Genomic DNA, 23,427 nt, shown 5'->3' on the forward strand with positions numbered 1-23,427 from the left:
AAACTAAATGAGTAAAGATAGTGATGGCTGCACTAACTACTGAACAACTAACCGTTATCTTCTTCTCATAACTTTTAATTGTATAAAAAAGTCTTAATTTTCTAACAATATGAAAAAATGAGACATTTTCTCAAAGGATATGAACAGACAATTTTCAGATGAGGAAATTGAAAATATTTCTACTCACATGAAAGAGTGTTCCAAATCACTATTGATCAGAGAAATGCAAATTAAGACAACTCTGAGATGCCACTATACATCTGTCAGATTAGCTAAGATGAAAGGAAAAGATAATGATGAATGTTGGAGGGGATGCGGGAAAACTGGAACACTGATGCATTGTTGGTGGAGTTGTGAACGAATCCAAACATTCTGGAGAGCAATCTGGAATTAAGCCCAAAAAGTTGTCAAACTGTGCATACTCTTTGATCCAGCAGTGTTACTACTGGGCTTATATCCCAAAGAGATACTAAAGAAGGGAAAGGGACCTGTATGTGCCAAAATGTTTGTGGCAGCCCTGTTTGTAGTGGCTAGAAACTGGAAAATGAATGGATGCCCATCAATTGGAGAATGGTTGGGTAAATTGTGATATATGAATGTTATGGAATATTATTGTTCTGTAAGAAATGACCAGCAGGATGAATACAGAGAGGCTTGGAGAGACTTACATGAACTGATGCTGAGTGAAATGAGCAGAACCAGGAGATCATTATATACCTCAACAACGATACTGCATGAGGATGTATTCTGATGGAAGTAGATTTCTTCAATAAAGAAATGATCTAATTCAGTTTCAATCGATCAATGATGCATAGAAGCAGCTACACCCAAAGAAAGAACACTAGGAAATGAATATAAACTGCTTGCATTTTTGTTTTCTTCCCGGGTTATTTTTACCTTCTGAATCCAATTCTTCCTGTTCAACAAGAGAACTGTTAGGTTCTATACACATGTATTATATCTAGAATATACTATAACATATTTAACATGTATAGGACTGCTTGCCATCTGGGGGAGGGGGTAGAGGGAGGGAGGGATAAAGTCGGAACAGAAGTGAGTGCAAGGGATAATGTTGTAAAAAATTACCCAGGCATGGGTTCTGTCAATAAAAAGTTATAATTGTTAAAAAAAAAAAAAGAAAAGAAAAAAATAAGACATTTTCCCTAAGTAAATCTTTCACATAAATCTATCTGGAAAGATTTTCAAGATAAAATTTAAATTCCTATCCTATCATACAGAAGGTTGCAAACAATTTGATCTTTTAGATGAGGGACATCATTATTGAAAAAAAACTTTTATCTGTTACACTCAGTACCGACAGAAGGATATATGACTGTTTACCTCTGTGCTCCAAGTATCCAGACTACTATGGTTAGTAAGGTGCTTCTCCTGTTTTCTTGTCTCCTTCACTGTCTGGGTGTCAAGTATCACTTCTCAATGCTGTCATTGTGTTTGGCTTGACAGCCTTCCCTCTTTTCTGTACTCCCTCCCCATGTCAATCTATTCTTTCTAATATGCTGTCGGAGAGGAAACCAGATGAGCAAGTTTGTTTGAATAGTGACAAACTAAGAGTAAACAGGCTCTAAATGAAAGTCTTTAAATCTACACTTTAAAATATGCAGAGAGACAATGGGACAAGGAGTGATTGGTCTGAGTTTTAGTTCCAGCTCTGTCATGTTTTAGCTGTGTAATCTTGAGGGCATATACTTTTCCTTATTATAAAAATAGAATAATGATGTTTTTATTGCTCACTTTCCAAAATCAGTTTGTCTGTCATTAAGTGTTTATTAAGCATCTACTACTTGCCATGCATTGTGCCAAGGGATACAAAGAATAGCAAAAGATAGTCCTTGACCTCAAGGAGCTCTTAAAGATCAAATGAAATATATATATATATACATATACAGATAAATATATACAGCTAGATACAGATGTGGATGCATATATGTGTATATGAATATCAAATAAACTATACAATGCTTTACAAATTTATTTTGGCAGCAATGAGATGTCTCTTTTGTATTCTTTGCTGGATAGGTGAGATTGTCTGGGGAGGGGAGTAGATATTACTGTGCTAGAGTTATCACTGATTTGCCTCTTTAAAGTTCAGCAATTCTATTCCCCTGAGTATTTTAATAATATTAATTGATTGATTGATTAATAATAATAATAATAACTATTATTTAATAACTGTTTTAAAAACTATTAGGTATAATGTTTTTACTCATTTTCACATGATGACTTTTTAATTATCATAATCTGCACATACAAACATACACACACACACACAGAGTGATATGGACTGGGAAATAAACAATCCTTAAAAAAAACCCTCAAATGTATGTGAGTGATCAATTTGGGGGTTACTGATTGCAACCAAGGTCCTAGACCAAAGGTCTGGACTTGGTCATTTTTAGATGACCACTTTGATTCATCCTATTCCTATCTCACTTTTTTTTTTTTGCAAAGGGTGAAATGACCAGAAATAAAAGAGGAGGTTTGAAGGACTTGTTAAATTGTTTGCCAATGGTTTAGATTTAACCTAACCTCAAAGATGTATGGTGTCACCCTTTCCCTTTTCATATTTGTGTTTTATTAAGGGAAATTTAACTCATCTGTTTCTGATTCCTTTACATTTTACTATCAAAAAATTGTTGCATTTTTTCAAAAGTAGTTTGATATTCAAGTTTCTTTTTTAAAAAAACAATCTTTTAAAACTTTTTAATCCATTTCTCCTTAGAATGAAAAGTAAAGTTCTTTGAAAGACAAATCAAATTAAGACAAACTGCTGAAAATTATCCTGAAATCACACCTTAGAATCAAAAGCAAAAAATTAGTTTTCATCTTTTGCTGAACATATGAAATTATAATTTCATTACCTTCAGTTCTCTTTGTAGAATCCTAAAAGTTCAGAAGGCAAATTACTGACCTCATAACATAAGTTTTATAATATTCCTTTGATGTGGCATTCCTAAGTGTCATAGCAATATCAGAAATTGACTGAGTACAAATCTCCCTGTGATACCTAGCATTTAAAAGAGTTATCTCCCCAGCCCCTTTCCCTTTGTAGATAAAGGCTATCCAAAATTCTGTTTAAAAGAAAAAAAGTCTCAGATACGCCTCACTTTAGAGTGCCTTACTCAATGTTGTTCCATAATGATTTCACAGAAATTCATAGAAAACACAGAAAAATGCTTTGCCAAAAACTTCTGATACATGATTTGGTCAATTGCCTATTTATCTGTAACTTCATTCCTCTGGAACCAACTCTTCCTTCCCCCATGTTGCTTAACTACTCAATTTTCATCTACTATGTTTCAATCAACAATATTGGATGAGGGTGTGTCTACAGCTTATTGGTGAGAACCAAGAAAAAAAAATGCTTGTTAACTAAGAAAATCTTACCATCTGTACATTTATCTAGGTAACTAATAGAAATGTTAAACATCTTCAGACCAAGCACAGATCCCTGGGCAAATGTATCACTTAACCTGGTTTGCCTCAGTTTCCTGATCTGTAAAAGGTGATGGGGAAGGAAATGGCAAACTATTCTAGTATCTTTGCCCAGAAACCCCCAAGTGTGTGTGTGTGGCGGGGTAATAAAATAAACAAAAAAATGAAAAATGAAAAAAACAAACTGGGCAACAATAAGCTCCTTAGTTTCACCTTTTCCTGAAAGCCATAATCCTTTAAGAGAGTTCCTAGTAAGGCCACAAATGTGAATATTCTTTGGTTTTGTTTGCTTTGATTACCTTGCTTACTCCAGATAAAGTAATCCTAGAAATTACAAATGGAGTCCCAGGCAAAGAAAATAAGTTTCCAAATTCTTTCTACTGGAAGTGTATGTCATAAGTAAAAAGTCAATGCATCAAACACTGAAAAAGATAATCTTTTGGGCAAGATCCAGAAAACTGGGTTTTATCAATATTGTAAACAAATGAATAAATCTGTTGTAATGAATTTACCTCATAATGATAGTCCATACAGGTTAGTTCTCTCCAGCATCGATCTCCTCTTACTTTAATCAGGCCCTGAAAAATTAAGAGCAAATATTTAAAGTCACTACTATCTGACTAAAATAACAGGTGTTAGTGACAGAAAAGGACATATTCATATGGATGACTCTTCTCCCTTCTCCCAAACAAAGTAAACCTAAGAAAAGGAAAAAAAAAATATCTTTACAGCTTTAAAACAAACCTAACTAAAGGAGATATGGCTCAGACTTGCATTTTTATCACACAAGGAATTCCAGGTGGGAAACTTCCTTTACCACTGGAGGTCATCATCCTCTCTGCAACTTTTAAATTTAGAATAGGACTTCTTAATCTTAGGTGGTTAAGTCTATAGTTACCTCCAAATAATTTATTTTGGTGCTTTTAAAAAGCAATTCAGAATTGAAGGAAATGCTCATTTGGAAGTCAGTAAAAATAAAAGAGCTATTTTTTTTTTCCCATCCATGTTCATGGATCCTCTAAATAACAACCTGTCCTCTTAAAGAGCTACCCATAACATCGAGAGATTAAGTGATCCATTCAGGGTCAAGTATTTCATCAGACGTGGGGCTTGAGCCCATATTTTCCTAGCTCTCCAAACAGTCCTCTTCTATTCATTACACTTTGATGCCTTTCCAAACCTAGTCAAATCCAAGGATATCCATCAGGATCTCATCTTGATCTATCTTTGGGCCATTGGCCCAGATGCCTCTGGAAGAGAAAGTGAGACAGGTGGCTTTGCCCAGCCCTCCTCATTTAAATTCAATTTACTTAGCATCACTTCCCTGATTTCATGATCCTCTTAAAGACAGGACAAATAGCAACAAGCCATTATAAATGGAAATGTGTTTTCTAGCAGTGACTTTTCTTTCATATTAAAAGGAAAGTATAAAGATAAAATTACATGAAAGCACAAAGACCTTTAGTGAAAGGTTAAAAAACATGCTAGAAATATGAAATCAAGAAAAATGAATCAAGAAATTAAAACAGCCAGAAATAGGCATTCCCCCACATAATACTGTCTGTGGGGAAAAGCAGTCTTATAAGAACATATTTAAAATATTATTTACCCTACCACCCCACTATTATGACTTCAATTGGTCTCTTGAGGTACAAAACAGTTGAGCCAAAACATTATTAACTTCCTTAAGCATTCATCTACTTATCATCACAATATGAGGGCCTGAGGATCTAAAACTGGAGATGAACTGAGCCATCATCTAGTTCAATCCTGTTACTTTACAAATTGAGGAACAGAGATTAGGTCACTCAATCAAATCCACACAGGTAATAAATAACAAAGCCAAGACTTAGATTCAGATTACAACCCCAATTCCAATGCTCTCTCCCCCTTGCTATATTACTTATTGCATGTACCTATTAGATTGTAATTTCCTTAAAAACAATGACAATTGTAGTTATACTTTTACACTTCTTGCTATAGCATTTTACAAAAGAAAGATAAAAATACATGAAGCAACAAATAAAATGACTTCATAAATACTATTCCTATGTGAAAATGTCCTCTAATCCTGTTTAGGTCAGTGTATTTTTGAAAATTCAATTGAATGTCATTATAACTATGCTCAGCTTTTTAAATATAATTTATTTAAAAGTCTAAGAGTTACTAGAATTAAACACAATTTTGTATATCATATTTCAATTTGGTAAATTTAGAGATAATTATTATCATTGTTATTTCTTTGAATTTCTATAAATTATAAGGAATTTTTAAAAAGATAATAGAGCTTTTCATTACGCTGCAGCAATGAGAGCAGACTGTGATGAGCACCAACAAGACAGCTACTAATTCTTTTGCTGAACATATAGAACAAAAGATTAACTCTTGGCCTTTTGCTAGTGTCACAATATTATGAATTCAGTTTACTAAAAAGGATATGCCACAGTTTCAGCGAAGCTAAATTTTCACATACGTCTCTGTCCTTGCTCATCCCCCTTTAATCAAATAGTTGGAGAGAAATCCAGGTATAAAATTGGAACTGGCTTCATAGGTCTCAATTAGACAATCTGACATCAAAAGGAAAAGGTATGGGATGTGGTAGAGGAAAAGTAACTAAAGCATAACTAGATTACAACCTGATTTTAATATTTATTAGCCCTGTCATTCTGGAAAGGCCACTTAACTTACTGGAGCCTCAGTCACCTCATGTGTAAAAGGGAGTTACTATTCTTTGCACTATTCACCTCATTGGTGTGTTAGGAGGAAAGTGTTTTTAAAGTGCTACAAAAAGGTAGGCTATTCAGGAAAGTGATGGAGGACCCTGGGTGCTGAATTTGCAGACACAAATGGTCACTTTGTCAGATGATTTTGCTTAACTTTTTCTTTGTTTCATATGTAGAAAGCATCAATAGAACTTAAATGTAAGAAAAAAATAAGTATGAATTGTTATTCTTACTTTAGAAGTAGTAAACCTGATATGGATAAAATAGACATTATTGTACAGCTAAAAATAATATCTTATTAATAGCATAAAATTTTTAGGATTCTTTAAGAGGATTATATGTAGAAAAGGAAAGATAAGATGGGAAACTAGCTGATCTCTCAGGGTTCTCACCAGCTTTTACTAGATTATTTAGGCTTCAAGTGAATACTAGATAGTAGTCTTCAAAACAACATCATCTGCTGAAGCAAGTGAAGTTGTGATTGTGTCTACCCATTTTCTTGGCAAATGTATTAGACATTCTTTGTGCAAATCTGACACTTGGGAGATCACTTTTATTCTCTTTTGGTAAATTCCAGATTCAAAGACTCCATTTGGATGTCAGAAGGTGACTGTTCTTATTGCTGACACTAAAAGCTTTGCCTGAGATCTGAAAATCCAGCTGCGCTGTGTGTCTGCTATATAGTGGCCAGAGCTTCTCTGACTAGACACTCTGACTCAAATGCAGGAAGTATAATGGAATCCAGCCAAGTCCTTTTTTGGACATCATGGTGTCTTCAGGGTTAATAGTATCTAGAATCAATTATGACCCAAAGATAGCAAACATATTTTATTAAATGAATAAGTTTTCATTAAGGGAGGGAGGAGAAAGGTTCTAATAAACCATTTTTGTGATTTAATCTCTTAAGGAAATAAAACCAAAAAAAATCCTGAATTTAAAGATTATTTTATTCCTAAAACAGATTCATAGGTTACATATTAATAATCCCTAACAGAAATCTATAAACATAGCTGGGAAAATGAAGATTCTAATTTCATTTTGTGGGAGTTACAGTTTGAGCAAGCCACTTGTATATACAAAACTCAGTTTCTCTGTGAGGGTATAATCCATCTGTAAAATGATACAACTGAGCTATAGGATCTTGAAGGTCTCTTTCAACATTAAAACTTATGATCACAGGAAATTAGGGTAGATTTTTTCACAAATATACACAAAACTCACCTTAAAATTAAAATGAGGGGTCCAGTACAACTTAAGAGAAGAGAAAAACAGGTGGTGAGAGCTTTTAAATTTTAAAAAGGTACTAATTGCCACATTCTATCATTGGCTGGGAAATTAACAGAAGCAGAGTTGACTGGCATTTATGTTTTTCAAGGATCAAGAGAATGAGATTTCCAAACCAGTGGGTTTCCTCTATGGATGGTAGTTCTATCAGTATTACATTTCTTTGTCTAAGCAATGAAGAGGAAAAAAGGAATCAGTCGTCCACAGCAGGAAAGACACCTGGCCAAAGATGAGGCTGCTAACAGAGAGATGTGTAATCAAGCAATGGCAGCCTGAAGGTATGTGCTGGGTCCTATGCTGGGCTTTGAAGTATGCTTAAAAGGGCTCTGATTAGAATCACAGTCATCAAACTGAAGAAAGCTCCACTAGTCAAAAGACCAAGCCAGACCCTTTGCTCTGTATACAATTATAATACATTTCCCCACCTGCCAGTCCTATCTGGACTATAGTATTTCATGCAATTTTCAAAGAAAAATGATTTTGATAAATTGCACTTATTAGGAATGCTTGTGACTAAACTCTAACTTTCTATATCAAGAGACTGGACAAGGAAGTGCAGAAAGAGCTGCGGCCCTTGCTGGGATCAGGAGAAATAGGTTTCGGTCCTATCTGACAATTTGCTGGTTGTATGATCATGATTTCCTTATCTGTAAAAGGGGACAACAATTTTGGCTTTCTTTTCTCACAGGATTTTTGAGGGGAAAGAAAGAGAGAGGGAGGGAGGGAGAAGGAGATTAAGAGAGAGTTAGTTATATGTCAATTCAATTTAGCAAATGCTTATCAAGTGCCTGTTTTATTTAATGTGCTCTATAAATTAATTAAATATAAGGCAAATCTAGCTAAGAAAACATCATATAAAGAGTAAGACATTAGAAATCAGGGGACCTAACTTTAACCCAACTCTACGTTCAGCTTTGTCATGAACTAACTCTGTAACCCTGAAAGTCATTGACTCTTTCTTAGCTCAATTTTTCCATCTATAAAATGAATGAAGTTCTACTGCACAAGATTTTGTGTGAGTTTCCATTCTAAGGGACAGCTTAAAAAAACAAATGGCACTTTAAAAAAGAACTCTTTATCATTGCTAATGAAATCATTTAAAGCTTAATGTAAGGACAACTAGGTGTTTCAGTAGATAGAACACTGGCCTGGAGTCAGGACGATCAGAGTTCAAATTTTACCTCAGACATTTGACACTGTGTGACCTGGGACTACCTCACAAAAAAAAAAAAAAAAAAAAAAAGAAAAGGAAAAAAAAAGAAAGCTTAATGAAAGGCTATGTAATACTATATATTAAATCCACATAAAGGCTATCCTTTTGATATAGGACATATGCTTAAATATGGCTAAAATTAAATTTCTTTAAAAGTAAAAACTGTATATATGTACACCAACTCCCCCCCCCCCCAAAAAAAAAACAGGTATCTTACTATAAGCTAAATTGAGAGATGGGGACAGCAAAAGTGTGGTCTACATACAAATCAGTTCTAAATATATTTCAGGATTGATAACAATAACAACAAAAATAATACAAAGTATAGTTGACATATATATAAAACACTCTAGGATCTACAAAATGGTTTGAATATATTGTCTCATTTTGTGAATTTATTTTAGATTCTTAAAGATTCCTAAAACAAGCTTTAGAACCTGGCTCCTTAGACTAAAAGGCTTCTAAAATAAATCACATTTTTAGGTTTCTATGAATTCTGTAGTTCAGACTAGAGTTTTAGTTAATTTCCAAGAAAGAAAGAAGATATTTATCATTTCCTGCAGTATTTATTAAGACTTTAATATTTGTTAAGTATTTATTATTAAATAATAAATAAGTACAATTTGTCCTGAAGATAAGTAATTATCTTCCTTTTCTTTCATCTCAAGGAAAACAAAAAACTAAAAATGTCATCTTTCAAGGAGTGAAAATTATCTTTCTTATATTACCGTCAAATATCTAATTCAATGAAAAAAGGAAAGTCCAGAGAGAATTATGTAATTTTTTTTAAGGCAAAATGCTCATTACTATTTCTGGAGAAAAAAAAAATCATCTCCTATGAAAGCAACATATTACAAAGACAGCATAAAGGAGAAAAAGAAAGAAGAAAAAATTAGTCAGAAGTTATGTTTTCTACCAGAATCTACATTTAATACCTGTACAATCTTGGGAAAAATCACTTACCTCTCTAGTTTTCATTTTCCTTTCCTGAAAAACTGGGACAATATTGCATAATCATAAATTAGACATGAGGAACAAAGAAGATTTTATAAGTAGAACACTTTATAATAGCAAAGGTTTAAGAAAACATAAAGATATTATCATCAGTCTCATGATACATTAGAAAATGTACCATACATTCACAAAATGAATTTCAAAGACATTTCTATATTTTAAACATATAAAAAAGAAAATGTAAATAAGGTCACAGAATGCCATAATTTCAAAAAATTTTAAGTTGTGCATCATCAAAGGGCAATTAAGAAGCATACGGTTGGCATGCTTAGGCAACAGCATCTTCCTAATGTATAAATATGGAAGAGAAGGGGCATAAAGGAAAGCATCAGAGAAATTGAGTAAAAATGAAGGGGATCTAGTATATGAGAACAAAGATAGTGCTTAATTAATATATTCCACTGGCATCCATACAGTTAAGAGTTATGAACATTTATTGAGTGCTTTCTGTGCATTAAATATTGTGCTAGATGCTAGGGATAAAAAATTTAAATTGGGGGGGAGGAAGTGTTGACAATTGTGGAGACTTTCTAGAAAAGGATCTCTAGCCAAAGACAGCATTTGAGCTGAATCTCAGAGGAAATTAAGGATTCCAAGAGGCAGAAGAGAGGAGGGAGTGCAATCCAGACTCAAGGGAATATAACCAGTACAAAGATATAGGATAGGAAATGAAGCATCAAGAAGTGAGAAGGTCATTTTGAAGAGATCTAGTAGAAGATCCCACTTGTGGGGTGAATTTCCTGTGAAGTCTATATAGAAAAACAGGAAAAAGGGTTACATGTGGTAAGAAGAGGAATGTCTACATCAATGAATTACAGAATGTCAGAGCTGGAAGGGACTGCAGAAGCCATTTAGCCCAACCCAGAACAGAACAATTCAATCTTTTCTGGAAGACTTCCAATGAGAGGCGACCCTTTGCTTCTCAAAGAGGCCCATTCTATTTTTGGAGCTTTAAATGTTACAAGCATAAATTTATCTCTCTGCAATGTCAAAGATCATGGAATCATCTTCCTCAATATATTATATATATATATGAGTCTACTAAAGCAAATCACAGAAAACTCTGTTGTTCCTGACATGAGCTGAATTCAAGATTTTAAGTTAAGGTGTGAACTACATTTTTTAAAATTTTATTTTCTTCTTTATTTGAAAGTTGGCAGGTAAGACAAGAGAAAAACTGTGTCTATGAATACAAAAATTGTAGATTGCATTATAGATAAACAATGCCTCATCGGTAGCTTTCCAGCCTTAAATCTTTGCTAAAATTATAGGATATATTGATAGCATCTCTCAGGATGTACTGTTAGCTGATAACCCAGTCTGTTTAAAAAAAAAAAAAAAAAAGGAAATGCTGTGTTAAAGTTACTGCATTCAAGAAGGCTGTCATATTGGGAAAGGAGAAAGGTCATCTTAACAACCTATAGTCATACCTCATGTTAAGAGATCTTAGGCAAAAAAGGAATTAGAACCTATAAATATAATGAGAGAAATCCAAATTTTTAATCTTTTAATAAGAATTAGATAATAGATAATAAGAATTAAAAATAATAATTAGATCTTTTAATAAGAATACTAAACCAATAATATCAAACTCGAATAGAAAACCACATTATCTATGATGTATTGTATTTTCATTTTCTTTGTTAAATATCTATCAATTACATTTTAATCTGATTCCATTTTTGCAAAATGTGATATAAAAGCCAGGTAGGTAAAGTTAATAAATTCTGGTTACTAAATATTTAGTCTATTTACTTTTCTTGGATCCTACATAAACAAAAATTTAACCAATAGCCACAAATACCACAGGGATAACAAGTTTTACAATCCTTAAAATAATATTGAACATTATTATGCAGTACAAAGTTTCCACATGTTTGTGAATGTTTCAGCATCGACTGATTGTTCCTGCAATTAAAATAGGCAGAGTTGAAACCAGGGGCAGTTGTTCCTGTGGATACCCAGGATTAAAGGAGATTCTGTCTTGTAGCAAAAAATGGTGGGTCAGAAAGCCATATAAACATGCTACTGAATAGCATATATCACAGCATATACTCAAAGATCATGCAATTTTAGAAATAACCTACCCAACCCTTTCCTTTTACAGCTGAGTAAACTGAGGATCACAGAAAAGTGATTTGGCTAACCAAGTTCCCATAGATAAGAAATGGCAAATCTAAAACTTGAATCCATATCATCTGATTCTATATCTAATCCTCTTTCTACTTTTTCACAGTATGCCTATTATCTTGAAGATATCCTCGTCAACAAAAGCAAATCAGTAAACAAACATTTATTAAGTGCTTATTTTGTGCCAGCACTAGCAATACACGAATGTAATGGGGGTCAAGGAGATCCCAGTCCTTAGAGTAAAAATTCTCTTGTACCAAGATACAAGGGAGTTTGATGAACTTGCTTTAGGGAATTTATCTTAGAGGGAACCTCTCTCTACTTCAGAACCTGTATACAAGTTATCCTAGCTGATAATTAGCTGCTGATTCAAGAAGTGAATGTGTCTACAAAAGGTAGACAAAATCTATCTCTCTTCCTGGTGGTTTCTGAATGAAAAGGAGAAATACTGCAGAACTCTGAGCAGGGAGAATTAACATCAACATCAATGACAAGGACTTTGCCATTGCTAATCCACACAACCGTGGAGATGAACAGAACATTTGTTGTTGTGGTTGATTTTTTGGGGTTTTTTTGCTCCTGTTTTGCTGTTTCTTTCCTGAATAGTGAAGGAATATCAGAGACACAATGGGTCAGATTGCAACCTCACCAAGCTTGGAAAGCTCAAATTAACTCCACATCCAGATTTGAAGTTGGTAGGGGTGGGGGAGAATGTTGGTGGTCACAACAATAACTTTTAGTCTACTTCTCTCCATGAAGTGATGTGACAGAAGAAAGTGGGTTCTCAGTCTGGGAGGTTTTATACTTTGGGTCTTGCTTTATCTTTCCAGTAAATATCCATTTGTGAGCCAAATTTATGTTAATTCATTAGATGATATAGAAGAGATAGCAATGGATTATTTTTTCTTTTGCTAATCTGTTTCTCCCATTACTTCCTTCACCCCATTGAAAAAATTAATAAGATGAATGAATGAATGAAGCTCTCATTACATACACACATAGTCTGGCAAAACAAATATCCATACGAGCCATGTCATAAAATGTGTATCGCTTTCTTGCCTTTTAAGTTAAGTTAAGCAGGAAGTGGATGGCATGTTTCATTTCCATTCTTTTGGAATTATGGTTTGTTATTGTATTGTTCAGAGTTCTGAAGTCTTCTAAAGTTTTTCTTTTCTATAATGTTATCACTCTGAAGATTCTCTTTCTATTCAGTTCAACCTGTATCAATTCAATCTTCCCAGTTTCTTCCTAAACAGTCCATTTTTCCATTTCTTATATATAATAATATTCAATTGTATTAATATGCTATGTCTTATTCAGCAAGAGGACCACCCCTTAATATACTTTAACATTGTTTAACATGTATAAGACTGCCTGCCATCTAGGGGAGGGGATGGAGGGAAAGAAGGGAAAAGTTGGAACAGAAGTGAGTGCAAAGGACAATGTTGCAAAAATGACCCATGAGTATGTTCTGTCAATAAAAAGTTATAATTTAAGAAAGAACACTCCTTAGTTTCCAAATTTTGACTTTCATATATAGACACACACACACACACACACACACACACATACACACACACACCTATATACTAGCTTAAGTGAAAATTATCCTAGAAATATCTATTCTAAGAAGCTTACATTCTAACTGGAGAGATGGATCAAGTGGGACAGAAAACTGAGATACTATCATATTGTAGTTATCTTAATATGATTTTTTTCTACTTTCTCAGTGAAAGAGTTAAGATGCCAGATATTTTCCCTCCTATCAACATATGCAAAAAGCCAGACTTGTGAACAATGGCACTTTATAACTACTGCAAGTGGGTTTGCCTTCAATTCAAATAGCTCAGATAAGTGAAGAAAATATGTAATGAGTTTACATCTAAACCATGCCAGTTCCCTATGATGGTAACCATAGTTTGAAAAAAATACAAGTTAATTCTTCGAGCCTCTTTCCCCTAAAAGTAATCTCCTGAAGTAATGGGGGTGAAAAGAAGGAATCATTGTATAATAATGTTATTAAAAAGAAAAGCAATATTACTTTATGTCTTAAAATAATTTATTTGCCTACCTATTCCACTGAAATCTCAATTTTCCAGCATCTAGAACTATTATCAGCATTACCAAAAATAATTTCTCACCCATGGCAAATGGAAAGTGAAAACCAGAAGTCTGATCTCCTCCATTTTGTTGAGAGCAAAATACAATGTTTTCTCAATTAGGTCACTGTTTAGAAGGCATACATGATGGATATTCATGTTTTCCTTATGAGTGTCATACATAAAGAGAACATAAGAGATCATAGACATTCTTTTAAAAAAGGGAGAGGACATTATGTGCAGAAAGGATCAGGATTTTGGTCTGGTCCTGGTTCATTTGACTCCACTAATAGGAATACTATCAGTAGTACAAAAATGCCCTGCACTGAGATATATATTACCCTGAGATAAGTTCTTTAATGTTATCTTCACTTCTCACTTAAATCTTGTATTGATATTTTTTTTTGCAAATTTATATATACTTTTTCCAAACCAGAATATAAAAGCAAAGGCAGCAGCCTGTATTATTCACCTTTGCATTCTTCACCTTACTAAGGCAGTACGATACATTGGAAAGACATCTGGAATCAGAGGAGGTAGATTCAAATTACTACTAGATTTGAATCTAAGATTACTATCTTTCTGGTTTAGGATAACTCAGTGCCTCTGGGTGTCATATGAGAAACCTCATTTGTCATATGAGAGATCTGAACTAAATAATCTCTGCTTGTATTTTCTGGTAAAAGTCTTGTGATGATGATAATGATGATGATGATGAGTATAGACCTGTGATTTCATTCCTACAGACAACTCCCAGAGTGTTAATTCTATTACAACTTAAAGTCTTCTCTAACTTAGAGTATAAGATATGTACCTGGGAGAACAGAGAGGTTAAGTGATCTACCCATGATCACATAATCAGTATGTGTCCGAGTCAAAATTTAAATCTACATCTTTCTGATTCCAGAGTTGTCTTCATCCTGACCTTACGCACTACAGCAAAGATGTCCAACTCTTGGCCATGCAGCTCCAATTAGATTAAAATGTAACTAGGAAATATTTAACAAAGTAAATAAAATATAATAAAACAAGATATTTTAATTTGTGTTTTTGTAGATCAATATGTGGCTGGAAGGGAATCTTATGTACAGTTTAGTGGTTCCCATTTCTATTTGAATTTGACATGATTGCACTATAGCAAGTTGTAGTCCCAAATCCTATACAAGATCTTATTTTTAAGATACTAAACATCTTGTTCTCTGATAGATTCCTTACCTAAAAATATTGAAATAAAACCAAAAACCTGCAAATAAGATTGTAAGGCAGAAAAAAATTTAAGGCAGAAAAAAAATTATTTCATAAAAGTGACAACTATCTTGTTGAATTGGGTTGATTTTTTCACAAGTACAGATAAATGACAGAGCCAACAAAGGAAAAAATTCAAGACCAATTAAAATTTTAAAAATCTACTTAATTTCATCTTTACCTATTGATATATTTACAGAAATAATAATAATAAATTTTATTACTAACCATTCATTTCCCTATCCTGCTCTACAGATTATCTATGAGTCTTCTTCAGGTCCCTAAGGAAAACCTGCAGCTAGAAGACTTTATCTAAGAAAAGAAGCATCAGAAACTATAGGAAATATCAAACTGACTATTTGTATTCCATAGTAGTAATCATGAACTAGAGATTCAATGAATACCTTTCCAGCATCTCATCTTGATGCCTAAATAGAAAGAGATCCCTGAAGCTTGTATATTAAATTAGAAAAAGCATAAATTAACATTATTTCTGGTGTATTGTATTTTTATTTTTGTTATTGTTTCCCAATAACATTTTAATATGCACTGGGGAGTTTTACAGACCAACTGAGGTCAATGAGTTTGACACTACTGTTAGGCCACCAAGAGGAGTAATCAATAGGTCACACCACCATAAATCCTATACCAAGATGCAAGGTCTCACTGAGTACAAGTCTAGAAAATCACTGCCAGTTAAATGACAACCAAATTTGGTTCTCAATTGTTTTCTTGTCTTTTTTTTTTTTTTTACCAACTTATGGTAAGAACCCACAATAAGAACAAATTAAGCTAAGTACAGAACAATTTATCACCAGTAGGCTGGCCAATAGGTAACAAAAATTTCTGGCCACAAAAACTCATGAAATTGTCTCTTTTGATGCTGAGAAATTGTGATCTATATCAGAGGAAAAAGCTCCCACAATAATAAGATTCATAGATCTTTAGAAAGCAATGGAACACTTTTATACTACTTTACAGTTTATAAGGTGCTTTTCTCAAACAACCTCATGAAGTAGTTGATACAAATATTATGCAGCGTTTACAGATTTTAAAAATGGGTTCCGTAAGACTGGCCAAGCCCAGTCATAGGATTAGGAAAGAAAGTACAGGATCAGAATGAGAAGATATAGGCGCAAATTCTGGCTCAAAGTCCTGCACTTGGCCATTTAACAAAATCTGTAGAAATACATTTTGAAATCTAGACATACATTCAGTTATCAGCTGGAGGCCTATCTGCCACACATATGCTTTTTTGTTGTTGTTTTTGTTGTTATTCAGTCATTTTTTAGTTGTGTTCAACTCCTGCTCACTCCTTTTCGGGTTATCTTGTCAAATATTCTGGAAGGGTTTGCCATTTCCTTCTCCAGCTTATTTTACAGATGAGTAAATGGAGGTAAAGAAGATTGAGTGATTTGCTCAGCATCACAAAACTAGTCAACGTCCAAGGAAAGATTTGAGCTCAGGAAGATAAATCTTCTTGACTCTAAGCCTGGCACTCTATCCACTTTATTTGCACTGCACGTAAATATAACATGTTCCCCTTGCTCTCCTCCCACGATCCTTCAATTGGCTACAATAAACTAAATGTCAAGTATACTGATGCTAAAGCCTACTCAATGAGCTAAGCTGTACCTTAATTAAAATATGAAGACTAAAGAAAAAGTCCAAAGCAGATACCTTTTCCAGGTACACACAGGAGAAGTTTGGAAATCTGCTTTTGCTTTCTGGGTCATGTTTACTATACATATGCTATATATTATCTGGAGTCTTATGCAAATTTCCAACTATAAATACAAGAAGAAAAAGAAAAACAACTAACTGTTGTGGAAAGTTGAACAAATTTATTTGGGGAAGGGGAAGATTAAGAATGACTTAAAAATGGGCCAAAATTTGATTTTTTTGGAGTAACATTTTAAAGATGAAATTATCAATTAATTGTCAATTCATTTAAATGGAAAACAAATACATGTTGATATATTCCATTTGAGGATAATAACTTTTTCAGACAACCTGCAGAATAATCTCATGAAGATACCTGTTCATATGATTCTGTTAACACTGGAAGTCACACCCACTTATTTATCAAATAATATTCTTAATGAAGAAATTCTTAACAAAATTATGGGAGGGAAGTCATTGCTTCTGTTCAAAAAGTGAAGAACTCTTAAGAATCATTCCATCTGCCTGAATGTTGTTTCTGTCCAATTTCTCTCAATCTGCTAACAATTCCTCTTCAATTTTCAAGTCTTGTTAGTGTATCCTGGATTGGCCTACCCCTCACAGCTGTAGCACATTACCCTGCCATAACAAAGATCAAAGCCTGGGAACCAATGCTGATTCCCAAACTGCCAACCCACCAAACATGGTCGTGTCACTCACCCAATCTGAAACTATAAGCTTTGTCCAAGAAGCCAGGAAAGAGTGTGTCAAACAGTGAGGTGAATGGAATGGGGCAAATATGGTAAAAACTTTTAACTTTCTGTGAAACCAATCTAATTCTGTTCAAAGGTGAGGTGGATAAGACCCGAGCAATTCAGATATACTGTCAAAATTGTTAATCTGTTCTGAAAAAAAAAAAAAAAACAAACAGGATTAGGCAAAACCATGTCACTACCATAATGCAGGCATATACTACATTCATGGTTTGTCTAAGATCTTAGCATATATCTAACAATGATTCAGTTTAGATTTTGAAAAAGATCACTAAAATTAAACTTAGTTGGACTGAAAAAATACATTATATTGACTTACACTAGGTGTGAAACAATCTTTTCATCAATAATATTTTTAGTTTTGCCAAAAGTTCTACTGAATTTAGTGAATGAGGAAAGAAAATAAGATGTAGATTCCCTTCTGTGCTTGTAATAGAGAAAATAATTTAAAAGGCATAACTGTAGTTATGCTAATCTCGTCCATTGAAATCTTTAAACATTAACCCAATTTCCTTGCCTTTGTGGTTTTGAGTCAGAACGCTAAGTATTTATATATATATATATATATATATATATATATATATATATATATATATATATATATATATATATATATATATATATATATATATATATACACGCATACATAGTATGGCTTGATTTCCCATTTGTGTGTGGTATTTTTGTATAATAATAGGGAAAAGAAGTCCCATCATATGATGTTGACTAATAACTACCAAAGCTAATAACTATATCCAATTCATCATTAGGTACTGATGAGAAGTAATATGGCAGAGAAAAGAGATTTAGGTTCAAGTTCTGATTTTAGCCTTACTAGTTTTGTGGCCATGATCCAATCACTTAACTTCATTGAATTTTACTTTGTCATCTGTAAAATGAGGATAATAAAAAATCATACTATTTACTTTACTAAATTGTTAAGTAAAAGTACTCCTAAAATAATAAAATAAATAAATCACTATTGTTATTAATACACTATAACTAAAATCAAACTTTATCACCACAAAACTCTATTATAACAAGATTTACAAGATGTAAATTAGAGACTGGCAATAATCCTGAGGTTACCATATTGCTGTTCACTGTATGTGTATAAACACCACCCCTAAAGAACCAACTCATCTCTGCAACCTTATTTCATCTAGAGCCCAGTTTTTTGCAGAAATATGTAATAATAATAATAGGTAAGGTATCTTTGCTCTCGAATCATTACATCAAATCATTCCTTTAGCTTTCCATGGTACCTATGATACTATTAGTACAATCTAAATATTCAACAGTAAAAATAATTTTGCACAACTGCATGAAAAATAAGATAAGCCCAGAGAAAGCACACATAGCATGGATTCAAATGATTCCATGACAATGGAGTCAAATGAAAAATTCCCAAGGCTGTAACACCTGTGCTACTTATTTGTAGTTAAACTTAACTAGTTGGTGGCTATTTACAGGTCTGACTATTATTGACTCTAGATAAATCAACTGTCTGATAATTCCTTATCAACTTTCATTTACTGGTTAACTAAGCTGCAGTTGCTAAGTAATGAAATGATAGGTAAATATTGATTTGTTATGCTTTCTTTGTTGTAAGTACCACATCTAAAGGCACTAAACATCATTGTGTTTTTTTTCCCCTTTGTATTCTGAGACTGGAACAGAATATTAGAACATTCTTATCTGGACTATGGTATCAACAGTAATTTGAATATGAAAACTTAATTGTTCTTTGTTGTACTTTGTTGCACTAATTCAAAGTGAAAAATAGTCACTCAGAAAGATAGATAATTTAAATTATTTCTCAATTAAAACTTTTCCCCAATCCAAAGAATGCTATTAACTAAAGCAGCATTCTTAGAAGATAGTAGCCCCTTCCTAATACACTCCACGTCTTTAACCCCCAATAAATAAAAGCATTTAGATTAAAACTACATTGTACTGGGACTATGAAAAAAGATACTGGGAGAAGAGTTGCTTTTGTTTTTTTCTTTTTCCATCTTTGATTCAAACTAGTTTTCCAAAGCAGAGTTTCTCTTCTTATTGGCTAGAATCAAAATCACTTTCAAAGGACATTTTATCTTCAGTAAAGAAATAATGTTTCTTTCTATAAATCTGATGGAGAAATTAACTGAACTGAATGAAAGGTTTGAAATTCTTTCTCCAGTAGAAATGTTCAGGGTTCTCAACCAACTCCCCACAGTGTAAAGGGAGGGAGAGGAAGGGATGAAGGAGAAATAGTTCTATTTGTATCCAGACAAAAAAAATCCTCAAAGCAGTGCCTATCAGAGGGGAAAGGTATTCAGGAATAGAAATTAAATCAAAGCTAAAGGGAAAGAAACAGGTGGCTACATGAACTAGTCATTGACCTTTCACCTGGGTGACCTTGCTTTGAATCCAGATCTAAGCAGAATTATTAAATTCATACTAATCAGATGGCTGGAAAGCAGTGAAGTGATCATTTTGGCTGCTCTCTAAGTAGTCCAAAAAGTATAAAGCAGAGAGGTTCAGCAGTCTGAGTCAAAAGAGTGAAAGGCAAAACTCCATGCAAATTAATTTACAATTGCTTATATCTTAAGACTCTTCTAAAACCACTGAACACTCATGAATGACAGTGCTGCTTATATATAAAACTCTCAGTCACCCTGGATTGAATTAGGATTGAAGCTAAAATATGTTCCCAATACCCTCTCCCCTGCTAAGCTGCCCCTTTAGGGCACAATTGTGGCAAACTGGGGAAAAATGCAATCACACCTGCTTGTACTTTGGAAAACAGCAACCTTCAGGGCTCTCTGTTCCTCACAATTAAGATGCATTAAATTCGCCAACATTTTTTTTCCACCAGGAAAAGAAAATCACATTTAAATTTTACTTTTTTTTTTTTCCATTCAATAACATTTTTAAGGGACCAAGAAAATAATTCATGCACAACAATTTGTTGTCAACTTAGACTCAGGAAAAATACTACTCTCTACTTTTGAGAAACACTTTCAATGTATCAAAAAGCAACAGCAAACATTTACAGCAATTAGTTCATAAAGAGTCATTCTTTGGCCCCTTGTGAGGAGAAATATAAGTCATACACAGGAAATGACAAGAAAATGAAAATCAATTGTGTGAGTTTTTGATAATCAAAGATAGAATCTGGCCTCTCTAGTGAGCTTTGTTTCCTGATCCTCATTCCATGAAAGTCAGAGGGCTGCAGGAGGCAGTATTGAAAATTAACAGAAGTTGGGAGAGAAAATGTTCCCTGGACAAGCAAGTGGCAAGGGCCTCTGAGTAGGGTGGATTGCCCTGATGGAGCTGCTGAATTAAGGCCCAGCATTCCTGCTCATATCTTCCCTGATGACTATGTGGCTTAATTGACAAAACCATCAGTAACATTCAGTTTACTGGCATGTTACTTTAACCTCTCTTGAATATTGATTTCTCCCCAGTAAAGTGAATAGGTTGGCTTGGATTATCTCTAAAGTCCTCCTCAGTTCTAAACCTTATATTGTCCAAGCCATTCTCATCTACCTAAAAGGCTCATTTGGAAATTTCTGGACTAGCTAAAGGAGAAATTAACTTTATCTGTGTCATGGACCCCTTTAGTAGTCTAGAGACACTTATGGGTCTCTTCTCAAAATAATGTTTTTAAATATATAAAATAAAATACGTAGGTTTGTGAAGTGTTAAGGTTTTTGTCTGTTGGCATAAGGAAATCAATTACATTGAAATAGAGTGATCAAAATATTTTTAAAAACAAGCTCATGGACCCAGGTTAAGAACTTCTGAAATAATTAGAGAAAACTTGTCAATAGCCTTCTAGGTCCAAATTTAATGTATTTAATGACATGGTAGCAAAAAGTCATAAAATGAAGAGTTTGATAGGAGAATAGCATTGATATACTTTTTTAGTTCCCATTAGAGAGGGTTATAATGAGTTTGCTTTATTTTTAATCTATCAACAAAAAGTACAACCTCCACTTTAATATCAACAATACCTGGGAGAACCGTATAACATTTTTCTAAGTTCTCATAGCTTCTATGATCCTGGGACAATTTTCTGAACTTTTCCCTCAGAAAAAGAGGGCAGCTATTAAATAAGTACTTGTGGATCTTGCAAATGATTAGCTGAAAATTTTTACTTATATCAATTGAACTCAATTCTCTCCTTTCAGGACAAAAAAGAGAAAACATTATAATTCTGTAGATGGGAGGGAAACCTTTGCATCTCCACTGCTATTGAATTAAATTGGTCAAAAAAGCAGTTTACCTCAAATGAAAAACTGCTAGGGTATTGCTGCCCCCTATCTATCCAAATCATGACCTTTTTAAAAGAATTGCAATAAAACATAGAGGGTCTCTCTTCTCAGAATAGTCCCAAAAGGATAGATGCTAATGTATCTTTCTATGCTGATGCATTCATTCACAACAGTTAGCTTTATCATACCTTTAGGAAGGAGACTGGGGAAAGAGTTAAAACCAAAATATTTGTAAAAACTTTTTATTAAAAATAAAAATCAACCTGCTAGTAAATATAATAAAATGTTATCCACTAGCATTTGAGTAAGCTGTACTAAGACTTTTGGGACACTGTATATACAATCAACATTTTGCATGATATAAAAAGTACAGAATATCTGAGTCAAGAAAGGTCTTTCAGAATTAACTTCTTTTATAGAAGGAGAAAATTAAACCCCGAAAAGAAAGTGGCCAGTTGAAATTGTATTAAATGTTGGGATAACAAAAATGAAATACTAAATAATTCCTACCCTCTTCAAGCATTTTATAGTCCATTCTTCACCAAAGTAGCTAACTGCCTAGTAACCTTCCTCTCTCTACTTTGGCCTTCTTTCAGTTATATTAGGGAAAGAGAGTTTATCACTTCTTTCCTATTTAGTTATAGAAAAAAAATCATAGATTGTCAGCACCCTGTAGGAAGGGACTATGACTTATTTCAGCATATTTTATATGCTTAGTACCTAGAAGGCTTTAGTATCTGGTTTTCCATTCTAAAGAGGATTGACAATCCATTGCAGGAACTAATAGTCTGAGATCAAAGGAAACAGTAAAACACAAATGCAAAGAAAAAGAACATACTTAATTGTAGGCATAGAATGGGGAAAGAGCATAAGCCATCATTTGGAATAGGAACAAAGAGCCCACATCTCAATAGTTCCTGAGGAGACACTTGTCACAATGCAGTACTATAAGTAATAACTATGATCATTTAATTTTTTTCACTTGACTCAGGCTCAAACTTGATTTAAAAAGTAGAGAGGCATAACAACCATTTTTAGAACAATTTTCATCAAAAATGATTGAGTTTTTTAAAAAAATTATTACACTTAGAAAGAAAGCTTACCCAGGAATTTTGCTTTTGACAAACTTATTTCCTAATATTGTTGGGTAAATTCGGGAAGAGCCCCAGAATCCAAGTTGTTTAGGTCTTGGCTTTTGTTTCACTTCTATTTTGTGTCTTATCTGCTTCTATTTGCTAAGCAAATTAAATCTATGATACCCCATGGCTCATCAAGTAAGACCAAAATGCTTAGTGTTCAGAACAATGTCAGGAGTGCATCACAAAATGGCAAGGCAAAATGAAGTAGGTGATTCTTTTTTATTTGCCTCTCAATTCTCCCATTTGCCAGTTGACAATCTACCACAATCATTGGTCAATAGGTTTAGCCAAAAGAATTAGGAAAAAAAAGACAAAAGGACTATAGATTATATACTTCATACTAGTAGGAAGAAAAAAAAAGGTTTTCCTATGACCTATAAAAAATATACTATGTTTGGGTTTCATGAAATAAAGTGTAAGTTGTTTCAAT

The 23,427-nt window shown here is 33.5% G+C and overlaps 1 protein-coding gene across 1 annotated transcript in view; it reads right to left on the reverse strand.

Moving 5' to 3' along the window:
- LMF1 (lipase maturation factor 1) overlaps nt 1-23,427 on the reverse strand; it is a gene marked incomplete at its 5' end in the record, with an annotated part of 469,398 nt that overhangs the window by 362,425 nt on the left and 83,546 nt on the right. The window contains one exon of the mRNA XM_051973182.1: nt 3,966-4,031. Within this exon, the coding sequence (XP_051829142.1) occupies nt 3,966-4,031 (66 nt within the window). The remainder of the gene's footprint in view (nt 1-3,965; nt 4,032-23,427) is intronic.

This window comes from Antechinus flavipes, chromosome 1, assembly GCF_016432865.1.
Source record: "Antechinus flavipes isolate AdamAnt ecotype Samford, QLD, Australia chromosome 1, AdamAnt_v2, whole genome shotgun sequence".
In the NCBI taxonomy this organism is placed as follows: domain Eukaryota; kingdom Metazoa; phylum Chordata; class Mammalia; order Dasyuromorphia; family Dasyuridae; genus Antechinus; species Antechinus flavipes.